Source organism: Budorcas taxicolor, chromosome 6 (genome assembly GCF_023091745.1).
Source record: "Budorcas taxicolor isolate Tak-1 chromosome 6, Takin1.1, whole genome shotgun sequence".
In the NCBI taxonomy this organism is placed as follows: domain Eukaryota; kingdom Metazoa; phylum Chordata; class Mammalia; order Artiodactyla; family Bovidae; genus Budorcas; species Budorcas taxicolor.
This window is the reverse complement of record NC_068915.1, coordinates 95,262,366-95,284,559: the sequence shown is the minus strand read 5'-3', so window position 1 is coordinate 95,284,559 and position 22,194 is coordinate 95,262,366. Positions and strand designations below refer to the sequence as shown.

Below are 22,194 nucleotides of genomic sequence, written 5' to 3'. Positions count from 1 at the left end.
GATTTCCTCTTTCTTTAAGATTTCACATCCAAACCATCACTGAGTCCTGTCTGCTTTGCCTCTAAAACATAGACACGATTCAGTTGAGATGAACTTCCCTCCATCTCAACTACAACCATGCCGTTTTAACAGTTTCTTCTTTTGCTGATTGACTATAAGAGCTCCCTAACTTTTCTGCTTGCTTCTGCTTGACTTCCCCATATTATCCTACTGTACACAGCAGTGGTGAAGTCAGTCTAAAGTGGAAGCCAGATCATGTCAGTTCTTACTTAAGATCATCCATCCATCAACTTCTTATCACAGTAATAAAAAAATAAATATAAACATTAAAAAAGAATAAAATAAAAATTCCTTATAACCTTTATGGTCCAGTTTCTGACCTTCTCTCTGACCTCATCTGTCTTTATAATTTCCTTCAATAACTGCCTTCCAGTCATTTCAGTTTTATTATCATCTCTTGATTATGCCATGATTGCTGTTATCTCGGGAGATTTTAATGCATGTTCCTTCTTAATGGGATATATTGCACCCTCTCAAGTATTTATCTCTTTGGGATGTCTCACTCTTCACATTCCAGGACTGTCTTACTCATTTCATTCCAGTCTCAACAGTTGTAACCTCCTTAAAGTGATTTTCCTGTACACAAGTAGCTAAAGCAATCCAACCACTGTCTATTCAATCTCTATATCTGATATTCTAATTCTGTGCTCTTCATAGCACCCATCCAAAGTTGAAATTAACTATTCCATTTTTGTTTTGCTCACCTATTCTCTATCATGAGAATAGAAATGCTTTAAGGTCACAGATTCTTCAGTGTCCCAGTGTCCCAGAGACTAAAACAGTTCCAGGCTTGAGCAGGTGCATAAGAAGCATGAGATTGGAAAATAGATCAGAGTTGGGCAAGAAAATGATAACAGGTGTTATCATTTAAGAGGCTGTTAAAGTAGTATATTTAAGATGTGATGGGGGTTTGAATCTAGATAAACGCTATTTGAGATGTTAAAAAATGATGTAATTTGACATATCTAAAAGAACTTAGTAGTTCATTCAGGAGAAGGCAATGGCACCCCACTCAGTACTCTTGGCTGGAAACTCCCACGGATGGAGGAGCCTGGTAGGCTGCAGTCCATGGGGTCGCGAAGAGTCAGACACGACTGACCGAATTCACTTTCACTTTTCACTTTCATGCATTGGAGAAGGAAATGGTAATCCACTCCAGCATTCTTGCCTGGAGAATCCCAAGGACGGAGGAGCCTGCTAGGCTGCCATCTATGGGGTCACACAGAGTCAGACACGACTGAAGTGACTTAGCAGCAGCAGCAGCAGTAGCTCATTCAACATGGGTGAGAGAGAATTAAGAGTTTATTATAACTGACATACTTCTGATTGAGTAAATGAGTGAATGATGCTGTTATTCATTGTTAAAGGAAATACCAGTGGAATAGAAAGGTTAAAAAGGCATTTTTGAGAGGCATTAGACCATTTCAGAACAAAACATGAGCCTCGGGTCTCTAAAGCTGTTTGTGTTTTTTGGTGCCACTGCCTAACCATGGGCCATTTTTCTACCCTGAGAAACCTGACTTCTATCCTTACTATGGATAGAATTTGTTTTTGTCAAGTATTTTTTTGGGAGGGGGGTTCAGGATGGGGAACTCATGTACATCTGTGGCTGATTCATGTCAATGGATGGCAAAACCAATACAGTATTGTAAAGCAAAATAAAGTAAAAATAAAAATTAAAAAAAAAATTAAGTGAATAAAAATAAAGTGAATGTTCCCAAACACAACAGATCCTTTTCCAGACCTTATCCTGCTTGATCACTGATGATCATTTGCTTTTTCTTTAAGGTTCTTACCATGGATTACTATGACACCACATTTTTCTACCTGTCTTCCTCCTTTCTAGCTGCTCTTTCCAAAAAGGGTCAGATAAATTCCAACTTTTCTGTTGTGATTTATAAAGTCCTCCAAGTCTAGTGTCCACCCATATTTCCAACCTCACCTCTTTTGAATTTCACTCAGCCCACTTCCACCAAGAAACTTTCCCTGATTTCAAGTCCAGGATCATTCTATACAATTACCTAACCAAAGTTATTTTTTCTTTCTGAGGTACATTGAGGATTTTATCCGCATGTGACATCTTCAAGCGACACGATAGAAAAATACAATTTTTTTAATTGAGAAAACTTTGGTAAAAATAGACACTCTTATAACATATTTTTATGTTGCTCTAAAATTTGCATCCTGCTACTTCTGATTCCTTTCTTGTAAGTCACTCATTACAGTTTCAGCATAAATATTTGTCTATTTTTACATACAGAAGACTGTTATTACCAGTATTATATTAGCAAAACATGAAAGTAAATATTCCAAATAATATTAGCAATTTGAAATATCTAATTTAGCACAAGTTTTAATAAAGCAAGAAGAGCATATCCTCCTTGGATAACTCAAAATCATCTCTCTCCATTATGTGGTTTCTAGCATACCTCCCAGCGTAGGACTATACGGAAGACTCTATCTTCTAGAGACAGAATGAAATCAGGTACACAGTGGGGAAATCTTCAAGGTGGGTCTATAAAATGACTTGGAGAAGTGTACTAAGAGATGGGGCTGAAAAGAAGCAAGAAGTTTCAACATAGCAGTAGCACAAAGTTGGAGATGACAACCATATATAGGCATTTTCTGCCACATATAGGCATTTTCTCCACAACAAATATGCAGAATGACACTAATATTTTTCACCATGTAGCTATTTCTACAGATATAAACTGACATAATTTTCCCACATATATTCCTATAATATATTCCAATAATAAAGAGCTCTGTTATATCCCTTATGAATTACCTTTCAGAGGCAGTATTTAAAATTATATTATCAACTAACTAGATATTATATACTAATGTGCCTTTAAGGTATACGTTTTTAATCTCTGAATGAAATGCACTCACGCTCACTTTTCCACTGCGATTATCTTCTTCTCTCGCTGCCAGAGCCTTCAGAAAATTATCGTGTAGGTCTTTACCAGCACTTGTTAGTGTCCTAAAAAAAAAGCCCATCTCCAGTTATATTAGCTAAACAAATATATTGAAAATATTCTGGGTACAAAAAAGCAACCTTTTTATTTCAAGTAATAATTCCTTCAACACGAAAACTATATATAAACAGTATACACAATTCACAATCATTATAAATCATACATAATTACAATAAACTATCAGATTCTTAAATTTAATTTCATACAGTTATAGAGTCTTTATTTTAAAATAATTGGAATCAAGATTATAAATAATATCAATACTCATTCCAGATACAGTTAATTGCACTTACATGTCCATTTTATTCTTTTTATCATGTCATGGAATTTCAAACTATGTATTCTCCTCACTACCCACAATAATTTAAAATGGACTGTAATTTAAGCACAATTTATTTAATATAATAAACATAAAATATCAGCCACTTAGCCCAATTCAGTTACTGGAATAGGACACTATTTTAGCTCTATGAGTGGAGATACTCAAGGCAAGACAGGAAACTAGGTTATCCTTGTCAGATAAAAGAAAGTATTAAGAATTCAAGAGAGAAATGACTTTCTCTGGAAATAAATTTTAAGGGAAATTTATCACAATGATCTTGATCAAGCAACACCAAACCACAAAATATACAGTGAGTTCAAAAGTGATTACAAAATAATAATCCTTTCTTTATTTGTCAATATTCTATATATTCAACAAACATTTCTACTGTGTGTCTACTATGAACCAGGAACTATACAAAGAACAAGTTAATGAGATATGATTCCTGCTCTCAAGTTGCCTGTGGTCTCATAGAAGTCAGTAGATACAGAAACATTATAATATCATACTGTGTGATACGTATAATAATAGAGATATGGATGGATTTTGAATTCATAAGAGAAATATCCTAGGTATTTGAAGAAAAGTCAACTTAAGCTTTAAAGCTATCGTTGAACTAAACATTAAAAGATGAGACAGCATTAGCCAGTTTGAGGGTAGGGGTATTGGAAGAGGGAAAGAGTTATGAGTAATTACAAAGGAATTCAAGAATAGAGATGAAAATCTGCCAAGTACCCTTGAAAATGGAAGTTAGTCGCTCAGTCATGCCTGACTCTTCGTGACCCTATGGACCGCAGCCTCCCAGGCTCCTCTGTCCACAGAATTCTCCAGGCAAGAATACTGGAGTGGGTTACCATTTCCTTCTCCAGGGGATCTTCCCAACCCAGGGATCGAACCCAGATCTCCCACATTGCAGGTAGACTCTTTACTGTCTGAGCCACCAGGAAAGCATTGAGTAATTATTAAAAAATTAATTGGGTAATCATTACCCTTGGGTAATTATAAAAAAAAGATCAGAGAGTAAGTACAGGAAGTAAGGGAGAAACCATATAAAATTAACAAAAGCTAACATTTTTATACACATACTATTGTAAATATTTAGTAAAAGTCACTCAGCTACTTAGAGCAGATCTATTTTCAAACCCAGGATGTGTGGTTCTAAAACTCATTCTCATAACCAACAGGCTGTGCTGCCTTTTTAGGAAGCCCTTATATGCTACATTAAGAAACCTGAACCTTGTCTTCTAGATGTTGAACCACAAGGGTCATATGCAAGGCAATAAGATGGTCAATGTTGTATTTTAGTTATAGCATCCAGTGGTTGTGATAAACATAACCTGGAGGAGAAGCACACTGGAAATATTAATTAGAGAGCTTTGGTAAGAGATAATGAAGACGTGACTTAAAGCAGCGGTGGCAAGAATAAGAGGTAGATTTGGGAAATATTAATAGGGAAATAGACCCGGGATTTCTTTTTCTAAAAAGTTAAGGAGAGATTATTACCAGGTTTCTTTAAATCAATATGGGCATATACAGCATGCAACCTAATGATTATTCTGTTGAACAATACATGCAACTTATTAAACTAATCATAACTTGTCAGCTTCTTCTTTACTAGTTGTATATGCCTTGGCTTATAGTATCAATGGACTTCCCAGGTGATGCTAGTGGTAAAGAACTCACCAGTGTAGGATATGTAAGAGAGGTAGGTTCGATCCCTGGGTTGGGAAAATCCTGTGGAGGAGAGCCTGGCAATCCACTCCAATATTCTTGCCTGGAGAATCTCATGAATAAAGGAGCCTGGTGGGCTATAGTGCATGGAGTCACAGTCAGACATGACTGAAGTGACTTAGGATGCACACACGCATAGTATCAATATCAACTAATAATCAAAACACCTGTGTGTGTGCATGCTCAGTCGCTCAGTTATGTCTAATACTTTGCAACTGTACCGATGCACTGTACCCCACCAGGCTTCTCTGTCCACGGAATTTCCCAGGCAAGAATACTGGAGTGGGTTGCCGTTTTCTATTCCAGAGGATCTTCCCAACCCAGTGATCAAATCCATGTCTCCTAAATCTCCTGCATTAGCAGGTAAATTCTTTACCCCTGGGCCACCAGACATCTAACTATACATAAAAATAACTACTAATTGGTACTAATGGAGAGAATCATGTGTTTGAGAAATTTCTCAATCTGTTGCTCTGTTTAAAAGTAAGTCTTCCATATTATAATACACCTATGTATTTCTGACATTAAATCTCCAAAATATTCAATTTATTTTGTCAGAAGCTTGCCCAGAGAGAAATATTGCTTCTCCAATGCTCACAAAATAATCTTCTCTTCACCTCATCGCTTTCTACCTAATTTCCTACTAATGATAGGGAATATTTAAAACCACAATGAGTTAGAAATTATCTGTGAAGTCTCAACAGAGAATTAGTTCTACAAGTGCTTCAGTCAGGACTGGTTAGCTTATACTATGGTAACAAATACTCAAATCTCTGTGGTTTAAAATTACAAATGATTATTTCTCAAAAAGCTGTGCATCCACAGCAGGTTGATTGTGGCTCTTCACCTTGGAGTGATGTACTGGAAGGCTCCTGAAAATAACCTCTATTTGAAACATCTTTGTTACTGTGCAGAAGAAACACCATCACTTGCTGGCTCTTAGAACATCGGCTTGTAAGAGACTCATGTCACTTCCACTCCATTTTATTGGAGAAAGCAAGTGCCATGCCTGAAATCAACAGAATGGAAAAGGATAATCCTGCCTAAGGAAAAGTAGTAAATATTAGTAAACAGTATCACATGTACCCATTGCCTTCAACAGCATAACCAAAGATGAGTACATAGCTCAGTAAACAAGAGCAATAAAGAAAACAATTTCTGAGCAAAATTTAAAGGTACAGAAAATGTGTTCATGTAGTTGATTGCATTTTAACCAAATAAAGACACTTTTGGACAGTGTGATCACTAAACTTAGCTCCACAGCAGAATATCTTTCCGCAGACCCACAGAACATCTAAAAACTATGGTTGAAGAAACGAGATAGACTTCGGTGTGTGTTCTTCTGTGATAGCTATAGACACTTGTTGGTTTTCCCTTCCTGACAACCCTTTGCATTTTTTTTGAAAACAGTACCCTAATTTTTATTTGGAGGGCTTCCCAGGTGTCGCTAGTGGTAAAAAAAAATCTGCCTGGCAATGTTGGAGATGTTAAGAGACGTGGGTTTGATCCCTGGATCGAGAAGATCCCCTGGAGAATGGAGTGGCACTCTACTGAGTATTCTTGCCTGGAAAATTCCATGAGCAGAGGAGCCTGGCGGGCTACTGTCCGTGGGTCACAAAGAGTCAAGACATGACTGAGCAACTGAGCACACACACATTTTTTATTTGGAAAATGGTCCTGCTCACATTCTTTGCTCTGGTGACACAGTCAATGGTACCCACTCACTCACAACTCTTACCTCAGCTGATAAATACGCCTCAGACTTACCCAATGTCATGTCACCTCATGGGAATGCATATCATAAAGAGAAAGATCCAAGGTTGTGAAGAAACTGGAGTTGTATTAAGCTGAATTAAGCTGTCCTTAATTCCTACTAGACAGCCTCATCATTCAACTTTTTCCTCAAATCTACAATAATCAGTGTCCCTCCAGTAAACCCCCTTTTTGATTTAGTTCATTGGAATTGGTTTCTATTGTTCACAAACAAAATCTATAATTGATACGATGGTTATACAGTTAAGATACTGCAGAGCAACAAATATTGTTTGATCCCACTTGTACAAGATACCTAGAATAGTCAAGTTAATAGAATCAGAAAGTGCAATAGTAGATGACAGGGGTCAAGGGGTCAGAGGGGAAGGAGGGGGAATGGGGAGTTAGTGTTTAATGGGGACAGAGTTTCAGTTTAGCAAGGTGAAAAATTTGGGAAATGATGAGTGGTGAGAGCTACACAGCAACAGGAATGTACATAGTGCCACTGAACCACACAGTTAAATATAGTCAAAATAGTATGTTTCAGATCATGTGAATTTTACCACAATAAAATAAATTTTTTTTAATTACTTTAGGGGGCAGTCCAAAGATGGTAGAGGAATAGGACGGGGAGACCACTTTCTCCCAATTCATCAAGAGATCATTTGAATGCTGAGAAACTTCCACAAAACAACTTCTGAACACTGGCGGAGGACACCAGGCACCCAGAAAGGCAGCCCATCCTCTTCAAAAGGAAATAGGACAAAATGTAAAAGACAAAAAGAGAGACAGTAGAGTTAGGGACAGAGACCCATGCTGGGGACGGAGTCGTGAAGGAGGAGAAGTTTCCAAACAGCAGGACACCCTCTCACTGGCAGGTCTGTGGGGAGTTTTGGAATCTCAGAGGGCAACATAAACGGGAGGGAAAAAAAAAAAACACAGCAGTCCTAAAGATTTCGGCATAGTAAGTCTACTCCCCACTTTTCCTATCCCCCAAAACACCTTATTTTGTTGTAAATCCTTAGAACATTACAGATAAAGTCCAATCAGATGACCAATCTCGACTCTAAACATCCAAAGTAACCATCATTATCATTTGCACACAGCCTTCAGTTATTTTCAGTTGTTTATGCATATACTTATGTACCCATAAAGGTATATATGGTATCAATATCATTTTGTGAATTGTTGATTTTATTACATATTTTGAAACTTACTGTTTTACTGAATTTTTATTGTTCCTAGGAATAGATGTTTATGCAAGTGTCAAGGAAGATCAAATTTATTCCCAGGTTTATCAGACATGAAAAACCTCTGGAATATAAGACTAAATAAAAAGAGTCTATAATTGGTTTCAGTCACTGTCACTTTTGGGGTTTTCAATTATTTTTTTCTTATCATCTTTTTTAATATAAATTTATTTATTTTAATTGGAGGTTAATTACTTCACAGTACTGTATTGGTTCTAAAGTGTTAGCGTCTCAGTCATGTCCAACTCTTTGTGACCCCATGGACTATAGCCCTCCAGGCTCTTTTGTTCATGGAGTTCTCCAGGCAAGAATACTGGGGTGGTCTGATTGCTGTGGCCAAAACTTCCAAAACTATGTTGAATAGTAATGGTGAAAGTGGGCCCCCCTGTCTTGTTCCTGACTTTAGAGGAAATGCTTTCAATTTCTCACCATTGAGGATAATGTTTGCTGTGGATTTGTCATATATAGCTTTTATTATCTTGAGGTATGTTCCTTCTATTCTTGCTTTCTGGAGAGTTTTTATCATAAATGGATATTGAATTTCATCGAAGACTTTCTCTGCATCTATTGAGGTAATCATATGGCTTTTTTTTTTTTTTATGCCATCCAACCATCTCATCCTTTGTCATACCCTTCTCCTCCAATTATATGGCTTTTATTTTTCAATTTGTTAATGTGGTGTATTACATTTATTGATTTGTGGATATTGAAGAATCCTTGCATCCCTGGGATAAAGCCCACTTGGTCATGGTGTACGATCTTTTTAATGTGTTGTTGGATTCTGGTTGCTGGAATTTTGTTAAGGATTTTTGCATCTATGTTCATCAGTGATATTGGCCTGTAGTTTTCTTTTTTGATGGGATCTTTGTCAGGTTTTGGTATTAGGGTGATGGTGGCCTCATAGAATGAGTTTGGAAGTTTACCTTCCTCTGCAATTTTCTGGAAGAGTTTGAGTAGGATAGATGCTAGCTCTTCTCTAAATTCTTGGTAGAATTCAGCTGTGAAGCCGTCTGGACCTGGGCTTTTGTTTGCTGGAAGATTTCTGATTACAGTTTCAATTTCCGTGCTTGTGATGGGTCTGTTAAGATTTTCTATTTCTTCCTGGTTCAGTTTTGGAAAGTTGTACTTTTCTAAGAAATAAAAGGAATCCAAATTGGAAAAGAAGAAGTAAAACTCTCACTGTTTGCAGATGACATGATCCTCTACATAGAAAACCCTAAAGACTCCACCAGGAAATTACTAGAGCTAATCAATGAATATAGTAAAGTTGCAGGATATAAAATCAACACATAGAAATCCCTTGCATCCCTATACACTAAAAATGAGAAGATAGAAAGAGAAATTAAGGAAACAATTCCATTCACCATTGCAATGAAAAGAATAAAATACTTAGGAAAATATCTACCTGAAGAAACTAAAGACCTATATATAGAAAACTATAAACACTTGTGAAAGAAGTCAAAGAGGACACTAATAGATGGAGAAATATACCATGTTCATGGATCAGAAGAATCAATATAGTGAAAATGAGTATACTACCCAAATCAATTTATAGATTCAATGCAATCCCTATCAAGCTACCAATGATATTTTTCACAGAGCTAGAACAAATAATTTCACAATTTGTATGGAAATACAAAAAACCTCGAATAGCCAAAGAAATCTTGAGAAAGAAGAATGGAACTGGAGGAATCAACCTGCCTGACTTCAGGCTCTACTACAAAGTCACAGTCATCAAGACAGTATGGTACTGGCACAAAGACAGAAATATAGATCAATGGAACAAAATAGAAAGCCCAGAGATAAATCCATGCACCTATGGACACCTTATCTTTGACAAAGGAGGCAAGAATATACAATGGATTAAAGACAATCTCTTTAACAAGTGGTGCTGGGAAAACTGGTCAACCACTTGTAAAAGAGTGAAACTAGAACACTTTCTAACACCATACACAAAAATAAACTCAAAATGGATTAAAGATCTAAACATAAGACCAGAAACTATAAAACTCCTAGAGGAGAACATAGGTGAAACACTCTCCGACATAAATCACAGCAGGATCCTCTATGACCCACCTCCCAGAATATTGGAAATAAAAGCAAAAACAAACAAATGGGACCTAATTAAAATTAAAAGCTTCTGCACAACAAAAGAAACTATAAGCAAGGTGAAAAGACAGCCTTCCGAATGGGAGAAAATAATACCAATGAAACAACTGACAAACAACCAATCTCAAAAATATACAAGCAACTCCTGCAGTTCAATTCCAGAAAAATAAATGACCCAATCAAAATATGGGCCAAAGAACTAAACAGACATTTCTCCAAAGAAGACATACAGATGGCTAACAGACACATGAAAAGATGCTCAACATCACTTATTATCAGAGAAATGCAAATCAAAACCACAATGAGGTACCATTTCACGCCAGTCGGAATGGCTGCTATCCAAAAGTCTACAAGCAATAAATGCCGGAGAGGGTGTGGAGAAAAGGGAACCCTCTTACACTGTTGGTGGGAATGCAAACTAGTACAGCCACTATGGAGAATAGAGTGGAGATTCCTTAAAAAACTGGAAAAAGAACTGCCTTATGACCCAGCAATCCCACTGCTGGGCATACACACCGAGGAAACCAGAATTGAAAGAGACACACGTACCCCAATGTTCATCACAGCACTGTTTATAATAGCCAGGACATGGAAGGAACCTAGATGTCCATCAGCAGATGAATGGATAAGAAAGCCATGGTACATATACACAATGGAGTATTACTCAGCCATTAAAAAGAATACATTTGAATCAGTTCTAATGAGGTGGATGAACCTGGAGCCTATTATACAGAGTGAAGTAAGCCAGAAAGAAAAACACCAATACAGTATACTAATGCGTATATATGGAATTCAGAAAGATGGTAACGATAACCTTGTATGCGAGACAGCAAAGGAGACACAAATGTATAGAACAGTCTTTTGGACATGTGGGAGAGGGTGGGATGATTTGGGAGAGTGGCATTGAAACATGTATAATATCATATATGAAATGAATCACCAGTCCAGGTTCGATGCATGATACTGGATGCTTGGGGCTGGTGCACTGAGATGACCCAGAGGGATGGTACAGGGAGGGAGGAGGGAGGGGGGTTCAGGATGGGGAACACGTGTATAACTGTGGAGGATTCATATTGATGTATGGCAAAACCAATACAATATTGTAAAGAAATTAATCTCCAATTAAAATAAATAAATTTATATTAAAAAAAAAAAAGAATACTGGGGTGGGTACCCGTTTCCTTCTCCAGGGGATCTTCCTGACACTAGTCTCCTGCATTGCAGGTAGATTCTTTACCATCTGAGCCACCAGGGAACCCCTATTTCTAACTAAACTTAATTTAAACTGATACTTTCACCATATGAAACACTCACTCTTTCAACAAAGATGTTGTTGTGGGATTGGCTTGATGATCAAATTAGCCTTTAACCTAATCTGTAATATTCTGAAGATATCCCAGGAGACTGCACAATTTATCTAATTACAATGAATTGCTTTTTAAATAGTTAAAATGTTAAGTATTTAAAATGGAAACATGAGATAATGGAAATCAAACTGAAATATAAGACAGGACATCAGTCTTTAATTCTTATTCACTTACCAACTGATTAGTCCAAGTCAAGTTTTTCTGAACCTGGGTTTCATAATGAGTTGAATAATCTCTAAGTAGCCTAGCAGCTGTGTGTGTTAGTTGCTCAGTTGTATACAACTCTTTGCAACCCCTTGGACTGTAGCCCATGAGATTCCTCTGTCCATGAGATTCTCCAGGCAAGAATACTAGAGTGGGTGGCCATTCCCTTCTCCAGGGGATCTTCCCAACCCAAGGATCAAACCCTGGTCTCCTACATTGCAGGCAGATTCTTTACCGTCTGAGCCACCAGGGAAGCCTTAAACTTTTAATTTAAAATGATCATACTCCATCATCAAGCACAAAACATCATTTATTTATAATCAGTTTAAGAAATATGATGCCACACTGACAATACATTAAGACAATATTGTTCCTTTTTAATATTATTCAAGTCTTATATACACAGACTTACATCATTTCTTATAACCTCTATGAGGAAGATAATAGTATTTTTGTTATATAAACTAGGAGCAGAGAGGATACAGTCTAAAAGCCCTAAGCTATTTGCAGCAGGGTAAAAAAAAAAAAGTTATATAAATAATGAATTATTATAACATGCTACATCTGAGAACCTGAAACTTCTCAGCAAGAAGAAATACTGGGAAAGAAAGGTAATACAGAGTGTGTGGTAAGGAATTCTTAAATCTTTAACATGATTTACTCTTACTTAACTAGATTTATTTAACAGTCAGTGACCTGAGAAATCTTGCTTAAATAAATATTACAAAAGGAGTCACTTCCTTAAGAGGTGAAGTATTTCTCTTACAAAATCTGAGGGTTATAAGTTTTAAAAAGGCAAATACTCCATCTATGTTGTTTATACTCCACCACACTTTCAAAATGGGGTAAAAGTCATGTGTATGAGTTAATTTTTACCAACTTTATTTAATCATTAGCTAAATGTATTTATATAATTCTACATGAATGACTCTAAATATATTCTTAATCCTCAAAAATTAAGCTACTGGTTTTATTGTTTAATTATGTTGTTTAAATAGCCCACATTCGCATTTCATATTTCTAGAATTTATATTCAACTCATTAGTACTTGTTTGAAAATGTGTTTTAATTTAACCTCTCTGTACCTCAGTTTGTTTAAAAGGATGTTTTTGTATATTTGATTTGGAAACATTAAGTGGAGAATAAAGTAAAAAATAGTAAATGGGTAAAATATTTATTATAAAAACTCTATAATATTATCTTCATTAGACACAAGCACACTAATTTATGAAAGAGCAGTTTTTCATGTGTAGCTTTATTTCCCATGATAAGTTTACTGAGAAAACAATTTGTAAGTATGTATATTTGTACGGTCTCAAATAATATAACTTCGATTGATTTTTTAAAGGGCAAAATAGAAAAAAAGTTGTTTGCAAACTTGATAAAAATATATAATTTCAATTAAAACAATGTGTGAATTTTTAGATAATTCATTTGCGTGTTTCAGTATGAAATGTTTTTATAGTACTTTAACATAGTCTTTTACTTTGTCAGGAAGAGATGATTCTGTACTTTTCCAGGAAAACATGATACATTTTGCTTTAGTCCTTTGCATAAATTAGGAGAAGAAAAATCTTACTTTCCCCCAAATGAAGTGTTTTATAACTATCTTTTAATTGATAAACCCTCACTTTCCTTTCCTCAATGTATCATTGTATATCTGCAGGGGATCTTCCCCACCCAGGGGTCGAACCTACATCTCCTGCATTACAGGCAGATTCTTTACCATCTGAGCCACCAGGGAAGCCCAATAGTCAGCTCAGGCTGCCATAACAAAATACTACGGTATCTACCATACCATAAACTGGGTGGCTTCAATAACAGAAATTTATCAAGTTCTGTACATCAGAAGTCTGAAGTTGGGGTATTAGCATGTTCTGTACCTGGGGAGAGCTTCCTTTAGCCTGCACCTGGCTGCCTTCTCATTGGGTCCCCCCACAGCAGAGAGAGAACAAGAGCAAATTCTCTGGTGTCTCTCCTTATGTGAACACTAAACCAATTACAAATCCTCTCCCATCAGAATCTCCTCTAAACTTAATTACCTCTCAAAGGTCAATGCCTTTCAATCAATTGTTCAACCAATTCAACATATGAATTGGTAGGGTCAGAGTCGGGTGGATGCGGTACACAATTCTATTTATAGCATGTTTTTTCTCTCTTCAGAATTCATGTCCCACCTTTTTTCTTGCAATATTCTGTCTTGCTTGCCTTATCACTTCTTTGGTACAACTTGGAGCTATTTCAGATTTTCTTTTATCCTATGGAGAATGTTAGCAAGTTTTACCTCTTGAGATGTGCTAGATTAAGTTAGAGCAGACAGTTATTTGTTCCTCTCCAGCTATCTTTAGCAAGGTGCAAGCAATTTCAAGTCAGGTAACCACAAAAAATTTTTTAAAAGCCCAAATGACAGACCATAGGAATTTGCCTCAAATAGCCTAGAGAAAAACTTTCTGTTTCTTGTCTTGAATGTGAATTTAAGCAATAATATACACTCCAGTGTTCTTGCCTGGAGAATCCCAGGGACGGGGGAGCCTCATGGGCTGCCATCTATGGGGTCGCACAGAGTCGGACACGACTGAAGCGACTTAGCAGCAGTAGCAGCAGCAGCATACTCATTATAGGATATGTGTGAAATATAACTAACGAACATAAAAACAGCATAAACTTAAATATACAGTTAATCAATTATTTCAAAGCCAATCCCTGTAACTTATCACCGAGTCAAAAAACAGACCAGTGACAACACTCTAGAACTCCGATTATTCCTTCCTGCTCACAACTCCATCTCCCATCACCACCATCGCCAAAGGTAACCACGTTCTCACTCTTATGAAATCCGCTCCCTTGCTTTTGGCTTAAATGTCTTCAACTTTCATGATCACCATTTCCTTTTATCACATAAGTATCACTGTATCCCCTAAACAATACAGTTGAATTTGCCTGTTTTTGAAGTTTCTAGAAATGGTGTCATGAACTATGTGTTTTTCAAATTTTGTTTCTTTTCACTAATATGTTTGTATATTCCACACATCCTGATGCATGTGGTTGACTCTCATTTTCACTGAATTCTTTTATATTAACATACAACTATTTATTTATCATTTTTATTAACATAGACCTCAAAGTTGTTTCTCATTTGGGTCTATTATAAACCAGAATTTCCTGTACATGTGTCCTGAGCAAAAATTTCTCTAAGAAATGTAGCTAGCAGTGGAATACCTGTGTTGTAGGATATTTGTAACTTTAACTTTACAAAACAATGCCAACTCCTTTCCAAAACAGTTGAACCAACTGACACTACTATTACCAGAAAAGGAGGGTTCTTTCTGATCCACATGAACAGGAAAGTTCCTTTTGATCCACATCACTCCCAAAATGTATTTTAGGAGTTTTTTAATTTTTATTTTAATTGGAGGCTAATTACTTTACAATATTGCATTGGTTTTGCCATACATTGACATGAATCCGCCACAGGTGTACATGTGTTAACCCCCCTCCCACCTCTCTCCCCATCCCATCCCTCTGGGTCATCCCAGTGCACCAGCCCTGAACATCCTGTATCATACATCGAACTTGGACTGGCGATTCATTTCACATATGATAATATACATGTTTCAATGCCATTCTCCCAAATCGTCCCACCCTCGCCCTCTCCCACAGAGTATAAAAGACTGTTCTATACATCTGTGTCTCTTTTGCTGTCTCACATACAGGGTTATTGTTACCATCTTTCTAAATTCCATATATATGTGTTATTATACTGGAGTTTTTAATATCAAGTAATTTGGTGTGTTTGTACTGTCTTGTCATGCCCTTAATTTGCTTCCCCCTGATTACTTTTATGCTTCGTATGTACATACTTTTATGTCTGATCTACATGTCTTCTGAACGAATACCAGAAAATGTATAGAAGGGGAAAAAAGCAACCAGTGAACAATTTCAAGTCCTTTCCTTTGAGTATAAATTCAATAGAAGAATCTACCTTTAATACCAAGCGATAATTTTCTGAAGATTCAAATGGAAAAAAACAGTGGAGCTAAATCCGATGTGTGGTTTTTGAGTCTCCTGTATTTTCTTGTAATCTATTCTTGGTGGCTTTTCTTTCTTTCTTTTCTTAAAATGTAATTGAAACAATGTTCCTTAGGAGTCAGGTCAGTCAGGATTACATTTAGAGAGATTTATGAATGCAGGACTTTTACACTACATACTATGATTTCCATAGAATTTCCAGGAGGTCATCAATTTATATTCTAATAACTTTCAGAAAGGGAGTAGAATACTTGAGGAATGAGGCTCATTTATTGGTAAGAAGGAATGAGAATCAAGTTTCCGTTAGGAAGATGAATGGCACCACCTTCCCACCCTTTTCTGTGTGAAAGAGTTTTTAAGTTATCAAACGTATAGCAAAGCTCTCAACATCTCTGGGAAAAACTTTAACTGTCAGAAGCACACAGACGAAAGACAAGAAGTGCTAACATGCATGCCAGACAGCTGTTTCTTTTCATTTTCTATTTTGAGGAAAACCCAAGTGGGAGTCCTGAAATCTGTGGTATCTTACATCAAACTCCACACCCCCTGGAGGAAAACTTGTGCTTTTCTTTGAGGGGACAAAATGGTTTGGCTTCTGTGTGAGAAAGTGTCAGTGAACTCTTCACTTCTTGGTACCTTTGGCAAATTTATCGAGTCAGTTCTTAAATATGGTAGGTTAAGATGTTCTCACACTTTGAGGGGAGAAAAAAGACAACTTAGAGAGGAAATAAAAGTTCTTAGTTTCTGAATGTGTTTGCTTTTATTCTATAAACATTAAAATATAACATCGCTTTCACTCTCCTCTGAGGGGCAGCTAAATCTTTTATCTGGTTTGAAATATACGCCCTGATCTCCTGGTTATATTTATACAAGCCAATGAGAAAACAGAAAGCAAGTAAAATAACCCCGTGTTTGATATACTAGCCTCTAAACTCTCTATCTTCAGGCATGCGTCTTGCTGCTTTACATTATAAAAATATTATTTACATTTACAATAGAACACTGAGGTCGGTCATGCACATGAGGCTTTAGAAAGTTGAAGGTCTTGAGGCTCAACATCTTGATGCTATTTATACCTAGTCTCTATGTGTGTGTCTCTTGTTAATAATGTTTGAAAAATTCTATATAAGGAGGAAGAGAATCTGATATGATGAAATTCCAGGGGGCAACTACTCACCAGAGAAAAGCAGTCTAAGCAGAAAAGCCACGCTGCACTTCTCAACAACCATAAGAGGCAGGTAGAGACTTTCAAGCACTCAAGCATCAAGACAGTGGGTACTTAAAGCAGAAGAGTAAACAGATGAGGGGGATACAGAAGGAGAGGGGTATCCATGTGGGACCTCGGGGAGAAAGGAGGCTGTTAGGAAGTCTTGGTTCCTGTTGTCCCCTATATGAACCTCTGTGTTACCCTTTCAATAAGAATTGCAGCACTGGGATGTAATTCTGACCTTTAGTGACAAAGAAGAGTTTAGAAAAGATGGGACAGCATTAGAATGGGGAAGGAGGAGAGAGAGACAGAGAGAGTCAGAGAGAGAAATAAGTATCCTAAACTGCTATGCTAAGGAAGATTCAGCAAAGCTCCAAGTCCTTGAACCAAAGTTAGCGAATAAAGAGTTATGGCTCCCAGAAATGGATCCACCCTTAATATTCCTGCCACACTCAGTCATTGGGGGAAAGCAGCCTATGGCAGGTGTGGCATGGGTGCAAATGGACGACAGGTCTCAAAGAGCATCTGACAGGGCCCTCAGTGAATTACACTCCTCATACAAGGTGCGTTGTTCTTACGATCAGTCTCCTTCCATCCAAAAGCAAAAATCATGAAGTTCAAAAACACCAACATATTACATCATTTTATTGTTGTTTAGTCACTAAGTTGTGTCCGACTCTTTGTGACCTCATGGACTGTAGCCTGCTAGGTTCCTCTGTCCATGGGGTTTCCCAGGCAAGAATAGTGGAGTGGGTTGTCATTTTTTTCTCCAAGGGATCTTCCTGATGCAGGGATTGAACCTGTGTTTCTTATATTGGCAGGTGGGTTCTTTATCACTGAACCACCAGGGATAAAGCTAATAACTCATTCACTTTATCATAAATAGAGTCCCAAATAAAACTGCCAATATTATCAACAATATGCTTTGAAAATACTTCAAGGTGCAAATGCAAATCTTTTTTTTCCCCCGTTTAAGTTTTATCCCACTAGGGACGCATGATCAGATAACTGTGTTTTAAAGTCACCACACTTGGAAACTTCCCTGGTGGTCCAGGGGCTAAGACTCCATGCTTCCACTGCAGAGGGTGCAGGTTGAATCCCTGGTTAAAGAATTAGCATCCTGCATGATATGCAGCATGAATAAGAAATTTTAAAATTAACAAAAAAATAAAGTCACCACACTTGAAAAAGATACCTTCTTTGTAACTGTGATCCCAGTTATGTATAAAATTAGGTTAATTTATTAATTTTATTTAAGTTTTTGTTATATTAAATTTTTCCTTATGATTATAGAAAATATTCTTAGAATCCTAAAGTCAAATCTATAATGCAGAGATTTTAAAGAAGCCTAGCTTGCATCTTCCTTAGTTTTTTCTATCCTGTTCTATTCCCTCCCTTCTATATAGATCCTCAATTTAAACAAAATGATTGACTTGATATTGCTTTTTTAATTGCTATTTTTCAAAGATAAGCATATCTATCTATTATCTTGCTAGCTTTATATTTATTTTGTAAATAGTAGCATCTTATACCCATTTATCTCAGCTTTTCTTTTTCACTTACAGTACAGACAGAAAATTATGACATAGTAGTAATGAGAGACATTGTCCCTCCTTTCTTAGTTGCACAGTACTCTACTGTATGGATATATTACAGTACAGTCACTTGGCTACTGATGGTCATTTGGGTTGTTCCCTCTTATTTACTAAGACAAATACTGCGTTAATGTGTAGCTTTGGGCATCGGTCATTCATATTTTTGCCAGTATATTTTTAGGATAAATTCCTAGGTGTAGAATTCCTGGTTAAAGGATACATGAGTATTTTATTCTATTAAATATTATCAAACTCTCCTTCAATGGGTTGGGCCATTTGGTAGTCCTTTCTGTTATTTCTAAGAATATCATTTACAAGTTTCTGCATACCCTCATCAACAAAGTAGATTCCAAAGCTTTTAGGTTTTTGCTGATTTCATAGGTGAGAAACTAACTCGGTACATTTTTTGTGTTTATCTTATCATAAACAAAAGTGAACATATTTTCATATGCTTGCATTTCCTCATTTGATGAAGGATCAAAACAGAGGAAGAGACAGCTGGCATAGTCAAGTTATGTTTTGACATCTAAAATTTGAATCTCTTCATCTGTCTCTCCCTATGCTCCATTCAAGATGTGTGGTTTTCCAAATACACTGATCATAAAGTATCTGTCTAGACCACTGTTTTTTTAGAAGACTGTGACATTTTTCAAAATGGCACAATAGCATCTTCTATCCTACATAATCATATGCTTTGTGCTCATGCCATCCCTCTCAACAGGAGTAGTCCTTTTTTCTCCACTTCCTTGAACCTGATGATTCTGAACAATGGAATACAGGGAAGTAACACTGTACCAGTTCTAAACCCAGGCTGTAATTGAACTGGCATCTTCTGCCTGTCTCTCTTGGAACATACTGTCTTAGAAGCCAACTGCTGTGTAAGCCAACGACACTTAAGACATCCATGCTGTGCAAAGCCCAAGTCACATGGAGAAAACCTGAAACAGGAGCTGCCACTTGGAGAGAAGGAGACAGTCAGACACGGGTAGACAGAGTACTGAGGCATAAGCATATCGGTGAAGAGGCCACGTTGGAAGTGCACCCTCTAACTCCAGCCGCCGCAGAGTCTATTGAGCAAAGACCAGATTTCCAGACAAGCCCTTCCTGAAGTCCTGACTCACAAAACTGTGAGCAAAACAAAGCAGATATTTAAAGCTGTGGTGTGCTTTGCATAAAAAGAGATAATCATAATGCATATTTACTTAGAAGATGTGCAATGAAATTTATTTCCTACGGAAAAATATAAACCTTTATGTTTATGCTCCAGATAAATGATTCTTACATTCAGGGAATGGAAAGTCACATTTTATTTTCATTTACTTTTCATAAATTTGTCTACCATTCATAACTGGCTATTCATTCACACGTGCTCTTAGAATAAAGCTACTAGATGTAGTAATGAACTCTTGTTCGAAATGTATTTAAATTTTTGTAAAGTCAGTTTTCGTGTTAGCAAAATATTTCCCTTTTTCTATAATTCTTTTTCTCTGTAGAGCTTCCTTTGTAATATTCTAGACCATACAAATACTTAGGAGACATATTAGAAGACTTTAAAGTCTAGATAATAAAATAAACCACTCACTTCCAATAAAAAGCACTATGGCCCATGCTGTTCTGGTTGGGACTTTCACCTGGCTGGCTCAGAGTTGGTGGCATAATTATATATTTTATGAAAACATTTAACAGGTCAGGGCCAGAGAAAAGATATTTTTGTTTTTTTATTTCCATTTGTAGGCACTGTCTACTTCATTGAAAGCAGAGTCTATTTGATCTGACCTACTTGCTGTCATGTCTTACGGACGGAAGCCCACCAGACTCCTTTGTTCACGTGATTTTCCTGGCAAGAATTCTGGAGTGGGTGGCCATTTTCTCCTCCAGGAGATCTTCCTGACCCAGGGATTAAACTCACTCTCTTGCATTGCAGGAGGATATTTTACCACTCAGTCATCAGGGGAGTCCAGAATCTATCTATATTTCCCCAATTATAAAAGTAATCAATTGTGATAATGTGTATTAACCAGTACCATAGTCCAATTTAAACAAGCAATATTTTAATACCTTTTATTAACTAAAGTCTCATGTGTGTGTGCTCAGTTACTTCAGTCATGTCCAGCTCCTTGTAACCGTATTGACTATAGCCTGCCAGACTCCTCTGACCATGGGATTTTCCAGGCAAGAATACTGGAGTGGGTTTACATACCTTGCTCCAGGAAATCTTCCCAACCCAGGGATAGAACCCATGTCTCCTGCACCTCCTGCATTGCAGGCAGAGTCTTTACCCACTGAGCCACCTGGGAAGCACATCACTTATTTGTTAGGTTGCCCCAATAAGGAAAACAAATAGGAGTCTATTATTTGAACAACTATTTGTATCTAAATACTTCCTAGACAGGCAAATAATTGTATTATGTTTTTAAGTAAATTAAACAGTTACAATTTCTATAAAAACATTAATAGATTACAAACAAATTGATATATAACTTAAAAGGCAAATCTTTTATACACAAAAATTCAAGTATTAGTCATGTGAAGAAGTCTTAGGGTTAGTATTAGGGTAATGGTACACATAAATTTCCATGTATAAAACTGAAATCTATTCCAAGGGAAAAAAAAATCTAACACAAGATATTATTTATAGTACATTTAGCTGATACCTGGACTAAAAATATATGTGAATTAGAAATAACAACATATATGTTGTCAGAATAAACATTGGCCTATCTATCATGTATTTTATTTTTAAATTAAAGATATTTTTTAAATGTGCTATCCTTTACAATAAATAATTGGATTAGGAAGTCATTTTTTAAAGCATAGATTATTAGCCATCTTGATATTTCTGGCATGTTGTCAGCTGAAAAATCTACTATAAAAATTTCATTGCTACTGACATAATCTAATGTACAGGAAATGTCTTTGTAAGGATCTTAATATCACATATTTTATTGTTTAATAAAATGAACAAGTAATTGTAAAAACTACACTCAGTATATGATATTCGAAACTCCACAGAGTAAATGATTTAAAAAATATTATTATTGCTCACATACTTCAATTGAATAGTTTCCATGGTTATGGGAGTTCTGGCTTACACTGGGAAGTCGACACCTGACCAAATATTGGCACAAATGTTTCCAACAGTTAGCAGAGCTACCAGTGGCATGTCTCATGTCACTTACCCAGCACTAACTATATATATACATTTACATATATATATGTTTCTTTATCAGCTTTCTGCTAAGTTTGTAAAATGCACCACTTCCAGAAAGGGGAAAAATTATGACTGAGAAGCTCTCCTTATATGGTTATAACATAGACCAGTATATGTGAAGAGGTAATTTTTCTCCTTTAGATTTCATACTTAGAACGTGTGTCTGTGTGTGTATCTGTATGTGTGTGTGTGTGTTTGTGTATGTTGAGTGATACTTTTAAAGGTTTAGAAAATAGCCTATGTTACATACATTGCTATACCCTGAATCGTATGGGACATTAAGTTAAGAACTATATTAATTTCAGGATAAGAATGGTAGGGATTAAGAGAGGTGGGATCAGGGTCAAACTCTAACTTTATTTGAAGGTGAATAATTAAT

General features: G+C 36.5%; 1 protein-coding gene across 1 annotated transcript in view; it reads right to left on the bottom strand.

Moving 5' to 3' along the window:
• The window catches only part of CFAP299 (cilia and flagella associated protein 299), a 689,564-nt gene that overhangs the window by 417,335 nt on the left and 250,035 nt on the right, over positions 1-22,194 (bottom strand). Inside the window, exon 3 of the mRNA XM_052642206.1 lies at positions 2,953-3,043. Within this exon, the coding sequence (XP_052498166.1) occupies positions 2,953-3,043 (91 nt within the window). The remainder of the gene's footprint in view (positions 1-2,952; positions 3,044-22,194) is intronic.